Source organism: Austrofundulus limnaeus, unplaced genomic scaffold (genome assembly GCF_001266775.1).
Source record: "Austrofundulus limnaeus strain Quisiro unplaced genomic scaffold, Austrofundulus_limnaeus-1.0 Scaffold129, whole genome shotgun sequence".
Classification (NCBI taxonomy): Eukaryota; Metazoa; Chordata; class Actinopteri; order Cyprinodontiformes; family Rivulidae; genus Austrofundulus; species Austrofundulus limnaeus.
This window is the reverse complement of record NW_013952531.1, coordinates 1,153,194-1,166,673: the sequence shown is the minus strand read 5'-3', so window position 1 is coordinate 1,166,673 and position 13,480 is coordinate 1,153,194. Positions and strand designations below refer to the sequence as shown.

Genomic DNA, 13,480 nt, shown 5'->3' with positions numbered 1-13,480 from the left:
ACAGAGGACTACAAAATGGCGACGCCAGTTCTATTTTTTTTGTCATGACGAAACTTGTTTCCCGCTCCCGTCTGCTCCCGTTAACTTTAGATCCTGTACCGTCCCAATCACGTGAGTAACAGTTAAGTCAATTCCCATCCCACAGGAATCCCGTGGGAATCACGTGACCCATGGGATTCCCGAAAAAATGTCAGCCTCTAGAGCAGAGTTACAACCAGGGATTACAAATAATTACTTTTTTCTGCAGTTTGGCGCCCCCTCCAGCAGACGGCGCTCTAGGCGACCGCCTAGTTCACCTATGCCAAGAGCCGGCTCTGCCTGCATGCTAGTTTGCAACTAATCTTTAATATTTAACTTGTTTTGCAACTTTTTCTTTGCCTAAATTCTTAAATCCATTGACTAGTTCCAGTTTTTTTTAAAGCAAAACAAAAACTGTCCTGTTTATTGTGACAGATGACTGGAAGTGACACCAGCAGGTACTGAGGGCACAGTTTACCTGAAAGTATGAAGCACTGCAGTGGGGGGGTGTCAAGTGTAGCTTTCCTGGAAGTGGAATAAAAAAAGAACAGATGAGGGGGTGGCAGCTGCTTTCTGCCATTGTTGGTAAAAACAGAAGCGCGGGCGTCTCTCCCTCAACACTTGTCAAAGTTACAGTGGGGAACTGGAAACGTGTCATTTAGAGAAAAGATTAAACTATTTTTATGACTCCTTATGAGACCACCTCCCTGAAGATTTTGCTGTTTGCTGAACATAATATGCAAATGAGTAGTTTAAAGAGAAAAAAAAACTGCTGACTTCAGTCATAAAATGTTGAGGTGAAAGGATGACAGTGAGACAAACACGTGTTGAGCACCTGAGGAAACCAAAACAATGTTCTGTGTTGCTGAGAAAATGACAAGTTGCCTCAAAGTCTTCAACTAGTTTCCAAAGTTCAGTGTTCTTAATGATTTTTAATTTACTTAAAAGTTAATAACATTTATTCTAAAATAAACACTAAATCAGTTCCACCAGTTTTGCATTATTTAGTTAGAATCTATTTAGAGGCGGCAGCAGCTAGCTGTAGCACTCCCAATGCAGCATGAACCACTTTTAGTGGGAATGTTATATTTCTGAGGGATTAAATGTTTAAAAATCCTGAAGGTTGTTTTCAGGCGGCAGCGCTGACTAGCCTTTAGCTCATCAATCTGGCCTGAATTCAACTCTTTTTTTCAAACAGCAATTTGATCCACAAAACACCACAAAAACTACAAAACACCACAAAAACTACAAAACACCACAAAAGCTACAAAACACCACAAAAACTGCAAAACACCAGCACAGACCTGCACCCCCAATTATTTCTAGACGATATCAGGCCTAATAATGTGCACAGTAACAATATTCGTTATGCTTCTTTTATCCTCTTAAGTGTACCAAACTCACACTTTTGTAACAATTAAGACAAAAATGTAAATTTTCAATGTAATTAATTCAAAAAATGTTTTCAAGACCCCACTTTGTTTCAGGACCCACAGGGAACAACTTTGGGAACAATTGGTTTAAAGAAGCATCTACTACAGGTAAGATATTTTTTATCATGACTTTATAACAGAACCTTAAACTTTACTTGACTGTTAAATATTCAGAGGTTTTTCTAAGGTTTACAGAAACCTGAACACATTTTTTATTTATTTATTTTAGTAGATCCTAAATAAATCACACGAGAATTTTAATATTTGCTTTAAATTGCGAGAATCAGGAAACCCATCTTTTATAGATGTTAAAAGGTGCATAAAAGGAAAACACTTGATGTTCTGTTTGTACTTTTTTTTCACAGTTTCCTTTGGGTATATTTAGAAAATGTTCCAGTAAAGTCCAATGAAGGTCGTTTAAAATTTACCTGAATATTTATTTTTTTCAAACAAAACCATCAGAAATTTGTTTGGAGAAAAAAAAAATCTCTCAAAACTCCTCTGTTTGTTTGTGAGATTAAAAAAAATAGAGAAAAAAACAGAGAAAGTTCCTCAAAAGTTGCCAAAATTGTAACCTCTGGGGAAGATCTGAATAGGTTTTTTTTTTTTTCATTTTTAATTGGGTGATTGTAACGATGCATAAATGCAATAAACCAAAAACAAAAGCATTACGATTTTAAATGAAATGCAAACAGAAATCCAATCTGTCGTGTCTTTTTCAGAGGAATTATTAGTCTTCAGGAACAAATCTGTCTGGTTGAATCTGGAAACTTCCTGGTGAGAGTTGTTACATGTCAGCAACATTTTCTCATAAAATAGCAAAGTGCAACTACTGCTTTTTTTAATAAAAAATGACTTCCTGTTGAAACAATTAACCCCCTCGTGTAAATCTCCTCTTAACCCTGTGCATTAAATCAGGGGGGGTTCCTGGTGGGCCGTGCCCGTTCTCGTTTAATGCAGAACTGACATAAAATGAATTTAAATTGCACAACTAGCCGAATGCATGACCTACTTCTGAGTTGCTCAGTTTCTGCTGATTTGGCTGAAGATGATTCTGGCTCTCTGTCCACATTCGGTCCACACACTCGTCTGTTTTGCTGCCACGCCTGCCTCTGTTAGACACCTCCTTTTGTCTGCGCCACAGCAATAACAGACCACCAGACTGACACGATCAGGTGGTATTTGACTCGCTGAGGATTTATAAACCACACCATCCTGCAGACCCGAGTACAGTCTAGTTTCAGTGACATTTAAAATGCCTAAAAAACGTCAAAGTGCTACTGATCTGAAACAGTCCAACAGCCATAGTAGTACTTCTCATTTGACAGCACTTGCTAAATAGTAGACAGGAACAAAACACCCACACTGAGAAGGAAAGGAAACAAGATGAGCAGATAAAAGGCCTTCACAGCAGAAATAAAACCTTCTGTCGTAAAGCTTGAAACACATCAAACCACAAAAGCCTTCGAGGCGAGGTGCTGCACATGGTCTGCGAGGCCATGTTTACGTTCCAGCCGTGCTGTAAAACAGCCTGGTGACGCCGTTCGAAATGCTGTGGTTCTGCTGTTTCTGAAATCCCAACTTTAAAGGAATTAGACCGATATCACTCCTGTTCTGTGCGTGGAGTGAAAGGTTACGCAAATGGAAGAAAGTGAGAAATTCAGCAACCAAAAAAAAAAAAAAAGAAAAGACAACAGATATTTTGAGACAACAGATGGGTGTGTTTAAGATCACATGATTGGAACACGGAAAAACAACTTTTAAACATTTGTAAAATGAACCTGATTTAAAAATGTAAAAACAAGAGTTTTGTTCTTTTGAAGTGGGGTTCTTTAGAACATTTGTGAACCAGCAGCTGTATTTAGCAAACTGCACGACCACAGAGTGACAGACAATAAAACACAACAGCAGTCACATTACGCAATAAAAACTAAAATCAAAGCAAAACTGCCTTAGAATAAAAACAAAAACACATTAAATCAAACAATAAAAAAAATCATTGTCTTGTGTCAAAAGATGAGTTTGAAGAAGTGAAAAAGGCCAAATAATTTTTAAAGTGCCTGTGACTATTTTTTTCGTAATAAATATTAATGCGTTTTTTGAAAGATAACATTGATAACTTATTACAAAAATAATTTCACGTCGCTGAGACAAACAGTTGTTGAGATATTCACATGTTCAGTAACAGGAAGTGATGTCAAAGGGGAATGTCTGCATGTAAACAGAGCGTTGCTACTATGACTAACAACATTAGGGCTTATAGCATCTGGAAAATCATCATCTATCCAGAAAAATGTATGCAATTTGAAAAACATGTGCCCATCCAGATGGTTTTTTTAAACATTTCCTGTTTTTTATGTTCCACTTTGAAAAAAAATAAGGCTTCAGGCTTTGTTTTTGAATTGGGGTTGCATTATACCCAAGTAAATTAACATTTTTTATGCTTAACTGAGCCATAAATCATAAGCAGCCGTTCATTTCACTGGTCTGATCAGACGGCATCAACAAAGATTTTATTTTGTCTCGTTTAGCAGCTGTTTGGAGATAAAAGACAAGATTTGTCCAGGGAAATTGGCACAAACGCTTTAAAAAGGCTTAATCCTTCTGCTGGTTAATAAAGGAGAGAAAACTGCAGTGAGTGCTCAGAGAGACTGGTCCTTCGTGGGACTGAAACCAGAGCATCACACATGCATCACACATCTGTAGTTTTGTTTTAGACCCCCGGCCCCCCAGGCCCCTCCTTGTTCGTGATTCATTCCAACCACCGAGAAGACAACCGGAGACGGGGAGAAGATGATGCACTATTAAAGTAGGACCTTTAAAGCAGCAGCAGAGGGGAATTCCTGTCTGAGATTATTAACCAAAGGGAGGGGAGTTCTTGTCTTCAGTGAATCATAAAAATGGCCTTTCAGACCAGTTTCAACAACGGCTCTGCTCGCCTTCGTTTCAGACCTCAGAAAGTGGAACGAGAACAGAAAGATCAACGTGGAAAGAAAATTAAATGTCTCGTTTGATGTCATTTTTAACAAAAAAACAATTATACAGATAATTAACGGATAAAGAAAGTGCTGAGTCACTGTAATACCAGAGCTGTGCTGCATCCTGGCATTGGTTTGTAAACTTTCTGCTGAATGAACTGAAAGGCATTTTTTACTAAACTGTTACCTTTTTTTTTGTAGCCATCATCTGTCCTATAAGCAAAATATCTCATTAAAACTTTTAGTGGCTGGACTCGTGATTAACTTTTGAGACTAACAGATACAAAAAGCCTGCCACAGCACAGCAACCTTAGCAAACACAAGAATGACTCAGCAACTTTTACAGATATGGGGCTGTCATTTAAGTTCAAGTTTATTTATACAGCACCAAGTCACAACATACGTTGTCTCAGGACACTGTACATAAAAAGAACAATGTAAAGAAGAAAGCAGCAGATTGTGTTGAATCACTTCATCACAGTCTCCCATCCTGAGCAAACGGTGGAGAGGAAAAACTCCCTGCTAATCAGGAAGAAAGCTCCAGCAGAACCAGGCTCAGAACAGGAGACCATCTGCCTCGACCGGCTGGTTGCAGGACAGGAAATTTAGAGTGGTAGTGGCTGAAACTCATCTTTTAAAAAAGGGACATATGTAAAATCCATATTTTTTTAATCGGTAAATGCATTTGGTTGTGGACTCGGGAGTCTCCAGGATTGCAGGAAATTTTAGTCTCTCCTGGTGCTGCGTAGATCTTTAGTTTCTGTTTGACTCATATTTTTTAACACATTCAGTTTTCTCTATTTTCTATAACACTTTCTGAACGATTACATCACAGTATTTGTGACAGAACTGCCAAATAAGGTCTGGACTTACTAAGTCTTACTAAGTCTTTAAGTCTTCATTCTCCTCTGGTTCTGGGTCAGACTCTGGTTCTGGGTCAGACTCTGGCTCCAACATGTAAGGCTGGATGGACAAGTCTGTTGTTCACATATTTTAATTAAATTGTAAATAAAATGTTTCTGCATTGCTAAAAAACGTAAAAACCCCCCTTCTCTCACAGCGGAGTGGACTGGTCTGGAAGCCAGAGGGGGGCGGGGCTTGGAGCGTCTTAAAGGAACAGTAACAAAACGAGGCACACAGTAGAAAAGTGGTGAAAGAGGAGCTGGTAAAGTTAGAATAAGTAGGAATTCAGACCGAAGCTTTGTAGTTCCACTTTAGAGGATTTAAATGTGAAAAGGAGGGATTTTAGACACATCATATCATCAACTTTGACATTATATACCGGAGTTTGTTAGCAAAACATCATGAACCACTGAATTAAATTTAATAAAACTTTCAGAAAGCAAACATAGGCTGAATATATATTTACAAATAAACTGTTTTTTGACCTTGGGAAACATAAAATGTGCTTGAAGTCAGCCAATTTGAGATATTTTGCTTAAATTTGTTGTGGTTTCAGTTGAGCAACATCTCCGACACACACACACACACACACACACACACACACACACACACACACACACACACACNCACACACACACACACACACACACACACACACACACACACACACACACACACACACACACACACACACACACACACACACTTGGAGTGAAACATGTTTAAACTCTCATGAACCACTGAATAGATATAAACAAAACACAAAGTAATTACTGGATGTCCGTCTACAACCGGTTACCCCAAACTCAAGATACTGTTTTTTACAAATTAAAGGAAGTGTAAAAGAAAGTGTTGAGTTAATTTACATGTTTTATTATTAATCCATTTACCAGAGAAAGTAGAAGAATGGCAATAACAACCAGTAACATTGCATTTGTTTCTTTTTGTGCATTTTTGTTCTGCAAACTGCCCCCCAGCTTTGACATCATCATCCATTCAGTGCTGATCCAAACATTCACATGAAAAACACAGAAAGCACAAGTTTAAAACAAATGGTAATAAAATAAAAAGGATACATATTTACATGTTTTCAGAACCAAGTTTTAAAACAATTCATGAAATCTGTGAAAAAACGTTTTAAATTAAAAACCATTCAAGGAGAAATCAGCTGTGATTTCTGGTCAAAATATATAATTTAAAACAACAAACGGTGTCGATTTTCGCTGCTGACAAATTGGAATATATCTGAGAACACATGTTTATTGTGTATAGCATCCCTGCTATCGTGTTTTATAACAAAGTGTTTTTAAAAGTTGACCCTTTTTATTTTTGAATGAGGAAAATATTGTTAACGCTTCAAAGAAATGAACGTTTATCCATTCAGTAACCTTAAACTGTACGCACAAGCCACATGTGGTGGTAGAAAGTTAAAACAAACCCTGTTAAACTGAAAGTGTAAGAGGCAGTTTGCAGTTTAAAACATAAGAATCTTACAGGCACTCAAAACCTCTGCGACCTTAAATACCACCTGGACCCCTTGGGGGCGTTTCGGTTTAAGAATCAAAACTGCAGTTTCCCTTTTCTGTACCGACGCCAAGAAAAAAACAAAAAACATAACAAGAAGTCAAACGGCACCACAAAAACGTGGTTTTATTTCCCAGTTCGGGCCGACTTTTCGAGCGCTACACCTTCTGTACGTGGGGCAACGCGGACAGCCGGCTCGGTTTCTTGCGGCTCCGCGCGTACACCCGCAGGAAGAGCGCCAGGAAAACCACGGCCACGCCGAAGCCGCCCACCACGGTGATGGCGTGGCCGTAGAGGAAACAGGACAGGAGGATGGCGATGGCCTGCCGCAGCGTCATGATGATGGTGAAGACGGCGGCGCCGAACTGGCCGATGGTGTAGAAGATGAAGAGCTGGCCGCACGCCGAGCACACGGACAGCAGCACGGCGTGGAAGGCGAACTCCGAGTGGCGCGCCATGAAGGCCAGCGAGTCGAAGAAGGCGCCCTGCTCCAGCAGCGAGCCCACCGTGAAGAGGCAGGAGAACAGGTTGACCCCGAACATCATCTGCACCGACGACATCTTGTACTTGAACAGGTTGTCCTGCCAGTTGGAGGTGAAGCTGTCGAAGACGATGTAGCCGGCGAGGATGACCACGCCGCTGAAGGTGGTGACGGTGGACGGGTGCTTGGCGGCCGCGCTGGACAGCAGGAACATGCTGACGCCGACGGAGATCAGCGCGGCCGTGAAGTACTCCCAGTACTCGTAGGTTTTGCGGGACACCAGCTTCCCCATGAGCATGACGGGGATGACTTTGGAGGCCTTGGCCAGCACCTGCGTGGGGAAGCTGATGTACTTGAGCGCCTCGTACTGGCACCAGCTGCTCAGGATGTTGGACAGCGACGCGAAGGAGTACTTGTACATGGGCGCGCCGTGGCGAGGGTGTTTGAACACCAGGCAGCAGATCCCCGACACGGTCAGGGCCAGGATACGGTTCATGAAGACCAGGAACTGAGAGTCCTTGAACCTCTCGCCCTCGTCCTCGGGGGTCGCCGCTCCATAGGAACGAGTCATCACCCTCTCCTGGAGGACCCCCCATGTTAAATACGAGGCCTGAGAATCAAACAAAAGTTACCTTTTCAGGGCTTTTTAGTTTCCCAATTCACCAAATATGTGAGCCATCATATCGAAACGAGGATTAAATCAAATTTGGTCAAAATGACCTMATTAAATTTTCAGATTCCTGGTTTTAAAAGCTATATTTTGATACCTGGATCATTCTGATATAAGTAAATCAATATATACAACTTTATTTGTCTTGTTGGTTATAATGGCTCTCATGGCTGAAATCATATCTAACTAGTAGATCTCTATTTATTTTAAAAATAAGCTCTCTGCAACCTGCACTGTGAAGCAAGGGGTCCCTCAGGGGTCCGTGCTGGGCCCCCTGCTGTTCTCATTATATCTTTTGCCCCTTGGTCTTCTCCTTCATTCATTTAACATCACTTTCCACTGCTATGCGGACGATCTACAGCTGTATTTGCCTTTCACAGTGGGAAACTGTGCCAACTTGCCTAATTTGGAGGCCTGTCTGTCAGCGATTACAGGTTGGTTATCTAACAATTTCCTGCTCCTCAGCGTTGACAAGACTGATTTAATCATCACTGGCCCAAAAACGTTCCATGGGTTGTCTCAAGTTTTTCCCCTGCAAATTGATAATAAGATCATTAGATGTCAAGAAACATTTAGAAACCTAGGTGTGTGGTTTGATCTGGTGCTTTCTTTTGATTTCCACTTAAAATTAGTAACTAGGACCGCCTTTTACCATCTTAGGAACATTGCCAAAATCCGGCACATTCTTTCTTTCAACGATGCTGAGGTCCTCATCCACGCGTTTGTGACTTCACACATTGATTATTGCAACTCTGTCCTTTCTGGACTACCCAGGAAAAGCTTTAGATGTTTGCAGATGGTCCAGAATGCAGCTGCCCGTATTTTAACTCATTCTAAGAATCCCTGCACTGGTTGTCCTTTCAGGCTCGAGCTAATTTTAAGGTTTTGCTGCTCACCTACAAAGCCTTAAACGGCCTGGCGCCTTCATATCTCAACCTTACATCCTTATGTTCCACCACGATCTCTCAGATCTGAAGGTACTGGTCTATTAATGATTCCTAAAGCCAGAAGAAAGACCATCAGTAAACGTGTCTTCTCTTTTCGTGCCCCTCTCTGTGGAACAATCTCTCAAAGGACATCAGGCAGGCTTGTTCTGTTGTTTTTAAAGCAGAGTTAAAGACGCACCTGTTCAAACTCTCTTATTTGTCTTAATTTTATCTTTTAATTGTTTTTATCTTGTTTTCTGTGACTTTATCATTGCTTTTTGTGAATTCATCTCTTGTTGTGATTTTATCTCCTGTTCAGCGCTTTGTTTGAAGGCGCTTCACAAATAAAGTTATTATTATTATTATTATTATAATACATAAATATTTTGGTCTGAATCCTAATTTTATGTTATTTTAATGAGGAATTTTTGATGTCTTTAAAGCATAAGTTAAAGCATGTGTCTTGAGTAGCTCCAGTTGAAGTTAAACAGACGAAAATTAAAACAGAAAAAATTAAATCCAACAACTTTTCTGTTTGTTTTTGAAGAAATTCCCTCTTGACACGTAGATGTGGATTTATTCGTAATGTATATTTGTTTTTCCATAAAAGCTGGAGCCACACCTCTGCTTATGCTACATTTATGTGGATTTTAGCCCCGATTTCCTACGAAGGCGTCTTCAGAGCTGCTGCTTTCACACATACAGCAAACACAACAGTTTTATTAATGTATTCAGTGAATGTTGGTTGTGGGAGGAGCTCCTACCTGAAGTCCTGCAGCACAAAAGATCAACTTTACAGCCTGTTTGACGGATGAGCCCGAATCTGCCTCGTTCCTGTTCGTACTGGATCCATCGTCCAGCAGACCGGTTTTGTCCTCGCTGCCGTACACACACGTCTTTACGAGCGGGTAGCACACCCCGCTGCCTGGGTGAGAGCAAACAAACAAAAACCACCAGGTAAAGCTGGACTAGAGGAATAGGTTTCTGCCCCAGAACAGGCTCGCTTTCATAAAACCCCCACCTCGTTCGATGTAATTGGAGCGCTTGAAGTATCTAATGAGGAAGTAGCCGGGGACGACGATGGTGGCGTACCCCAGCATGTTGACGAGGAAGCGGAAGAGCCAGACGTCGCTCCAGCTGTCCAGGAGCGAGACCTCCTCTGCAGCCACAGCGGCGGGGAACCAAAGCAGCCCAAGTGCAGGCCAAACCCTGACGGACACAACGGGATAAAAACATTACAACATTACAGATAACTTCAGGAGCGTGGAAGAGTCGATACTTTCTCAGAACGCTGTTAACTCTGCAGACATGGACAACAAGAGCAAAAACATCAGATGCAGTTTTATGTCTGGTACCAGGTATCCCAAAGGAAAATTTTAATTATTTACATTACAATTATCAATCCAATGCACTTTAGATTTTCAATGGCAGCCATTTTATTCTCTTGACCAGCTGTGCCTCATTTTGAGTCTAAAGTGCTATTTTCAGGGAGGTAAAACAATATATAAAACACATAACTTATTAAAAACCAATATTTTCTTTCCTGAGCACAAATTTGTTTGAGACACTCAAATTTTACCCAATTAAAATAATAATAATAATAATAATACGATACTGAAGGAGCCACATTTTCATTTCAAGTTGACCTCCATGCCTCTAAGGCAGTGGTTCCCAAACTTTTTATCTTCTGACCCACAAAATATCCATGGCAAAAACTTGTGACCCCAAATATTACTGGTCTGAGTACACAAACTTCGTTAATCACCCTAAAAACACAGGCTTTTTGACAATCTAAACAGCTAGTACACAAATATAAATACTTATTTATACTTATTTTGTGTTTTTGTAATAATTATAGGGAAAATATTACATCATCAATTATTTTTTTACCCTTTAAATTGATTTCTGGAGATTATCCAAGGTGCTTCATGACCCATAATTGTGTCCCAAGCTCAACTTTGGGAACCAAAGTGCAGTGGTTCCCAAACTTTTCAGCTTTTGACCCACAAAATAACAGTAGCAGAGACCTGTGCCCACAACTGTTTCTGGATGATAAACATTTGTATCAGGTCAACTAAACATGGGCATAGTAACAATATTTTTATACTACATTTATCAGTTTTAAATACACTAACCTCACTCCTTTGTAACAACTAAGGCAAAAATGTCATTAATTCAGAAAATCTTTTCAGGACCCCACCTTGATGTTTCGGGACCCCACTTTGGGTCCCGACCTCAACTTTGGGAAACACTGCTCTATAAGGCACACGTGTTAAACTCAAGGCTGTCTATTCAGATCCAGCTCTTGTTAATATCTTATCAGGCCCTGGAAGATAATACTTTAAATGCATCAGATATGCTTCATCATTCTGCGACAGACTGGATCTTTGTTGCGTTTCCCTCAGAACGAATTAAAAAAATTATAACTAAAACCAAGGTTAGATTACGAGGCTTGTTGATAAATACTGATAAGGGCTTGGCCCTTGGCTAGAAACAAGTTTTTAATTTATAAGCTTGAACGTTCAATCCAGATGCCGATAATACATCCATGCGAACAAACCTGTTAGACATCTATATATATATATATAAAAAAAGGTAGACTGCATACATGTGTGACTCCTATTTAAGGCTTTTTATCAGTAAGGTGTGGAGCTCCCTATTGAGGCACACAGTATATCTTGATCGTAGCCAGGCAGGGCCTCCTCCTCCTCCTCCTCCTCCTCCTCCTCGGGGGAGTCTGAAGCAACACAGAGGCTCTTTGTGCTGCTGAGCCCTGGCCTACCAACAGCCCACTCCAGCAGGACCTGGATCTGAACAAGAAGCCTGTTAGGGGTGGAGGAATTCACCATCATGTGGCTGCTCCACCACAGGCCTGTGGAACAGGACATCACCTTTATGACCATAAAACTGTCACTGAGGAGCTGGAGACAGCTACATAACAAAGAGTGACACAAATAATCAAATTAAATTAAATAAGACACTTTAAAAACATGTTTTGATATGTAAGTGACTAAAAAAATACACAAAATGTTATGTTTTCGTGTGTTTAATTTCATTATTTAAACGTATAAAGCGTAAAAATAGACATGTTTGACGTGTATTTAAGCAGTGCAATAACTCAGCATCACTTCCTGTATTTCTTATCTAAGCTAGCATCGTGAAAACGCAACTTTTAGCAGCTTAGCTCATCTTATCGTGGCATACTTTGGCTCAGAAGCCTTACCTCCATGGGAAAGAAGGCATTTTTCTCCCGCACCAGGAGCGCCTCTCCACGCCGACAGACTCAAGCGTCCCCGCGGTGACACAGCATGAAGCCGCTCGGAACAAGCCGGTCGAGACGTTTTAAACACCGGGGCCCGTGTGCCTCACGCCGGTCCGCGTTTAAAACCTTCTTTTTCCACTTATCCTCAACAGCCGATGTGTTCACTTGAACCGGAAATCTCTCCTCCTTTTTTCATGAAACGCCAGTGGGAGGATGAGGAAACAGCGCCGTTTCAAACACACTGCCCTCTATCGGAAGGGATGAGTAACTGCAAGTGGCAGCGTGGCATTTGAAGCTGAATAAACTAAAAACAAAAACATAAGAAAGTAAAAAGGTTAAAACTTAAACGTAACAAAATGTTAAAAGACACTTGGAAAAAGATGTGTGCAATAAAGAAAAAATAAAGTCTTAATGCTTTTTATGAACATGTTTATACAAAACAAAAATGAGCAACGGAAGCATCCTAAAAGGAGAAGTAGTGTGGTCAAACATGACTGAAGAAAAAAACAAACAAACAAAAACGATGATAAAAAACAGTGACAAAACAGTAACATAGTCTGTCTAAAAGAAATATGGAGAAGCATAAGTGAATCCATGCAATTTGTTGTTTGAGTTACTGTTTTAAATTTAGCTTTGTTTTTGTGTTTTCAGTTGTTTTGAATTTTGTTGTAATTTACTGTCATTTTGAACATATTCTGGGGATAAAAAAGGGGCAGATATTTTAAGATTTATTCTTCTGCTGCCTTTCATTTTATTTTGATTGCATATTTTTTGTTCTTTGCTGTGTGTAATAAGATAAGGTAAGGTAAGGTAAGGTAAGGTAAGGTAAGGTAAGGTAAGGTAAGGTAAGGTAAGGTAAGGTAAGGTAAGGTAAGGTAAGAAAAGATAAGATAAGATAAGATAAGATAAGATAAGATAAGATAAGATAAGATAAGATAAGATAAGATCAAACTTTATTGATCCCACCGTGGGGAAATTTGCACATTACTGCAGCTCAATACAGGAGAGGGTGAGAAGAATAAAGAAAGATAAATAAAACAAACAAACAAAAAACCACGATATACACGTGATATATAGTGATGTACATATACCAATGCACATACTGTATACACATATACATAAACACATATACATATACATTTATATACATATATACACCGTGTAGTACAGTACAAAAATGAAGAAGGTGCATATTAGTGATGGCAGTGTAGGTGAATTGTCCAAGTGACTGATGACATCATGATGTGTTATATGGTCTAACTGATAACATCATGATGTGTTATAT

General features: G+C 40.0%; 1 protein-coding gene and 1 long non-coding RNA gene across 2 annotated transcripts; both read right to left on the bottom strand.

Moving 5' to 3' along the window:
- Positions 1-349: 349 nt before the first annotated feature.
- On the bottom strand, positions 350-3,164 carry LOC106522464 (uncharacterized). The gene is made up of 2 exons (XR_001310793.1): positions 2,464-3,164; positions 350-543 (listed from the first exon to the last, which is right to left on the bottom strand). It is a non-coding gene; the product is annotated as an uncharacterized LOC106522464 (long non-coding RNA).
- A 3,020-nt stretch (positions 3,165-6,184) lies between these two features.
- On the bottom strand, positions 6,185-12,360 carry slc35b2 (solute carrier family 35 member B2). Its single transcript, XM_014015474.1, has 4 exons — positions 12,157-12,360; positions 9,955-10,142; positions 9,698-9,858; positions 6,185-7,947 (listed from the first exon to the last, which is right to left on the bottom strand). The coding sequence occupies exons 1-4, from the start codon at positions 12,174-12,176 to the stop codon at positions 7,015-7,017; spliced, it is 1,302 nt and encodes a 433-aa protein (XP_013870928.1). The 5' UTR covers positions 12,177-12,360; the 3' UTR covers positions 6,185-7,014.
- Between the last annotated feature and the right edge of the window lie 1,120 nt (positions 12,361-13,480).

Excerpts from the sequence above, each read along its gene's own strand:
- slc35b2 (XM_014015474.1), bottom strand. The coding sequence starts at position 12,176 with ATGCCTTCTTTCCCATGGAG. Across the intron at positions 9,859-9,954 it reads CTCCAATTACATCGAACGAG|GCAGCGGGGTGTGCTACCCG; the intron begins GTGGGGGTTTTA and ends GCTCTCACCCAG. Across the intron at positions 7,948-9,697 it reads TTTGTGCTGCAGGACTTCAG|GCCTCGTATTTAACATGGGG; the intron begins GTAGGAGCTCCT and ends TTTGATTCTCAG.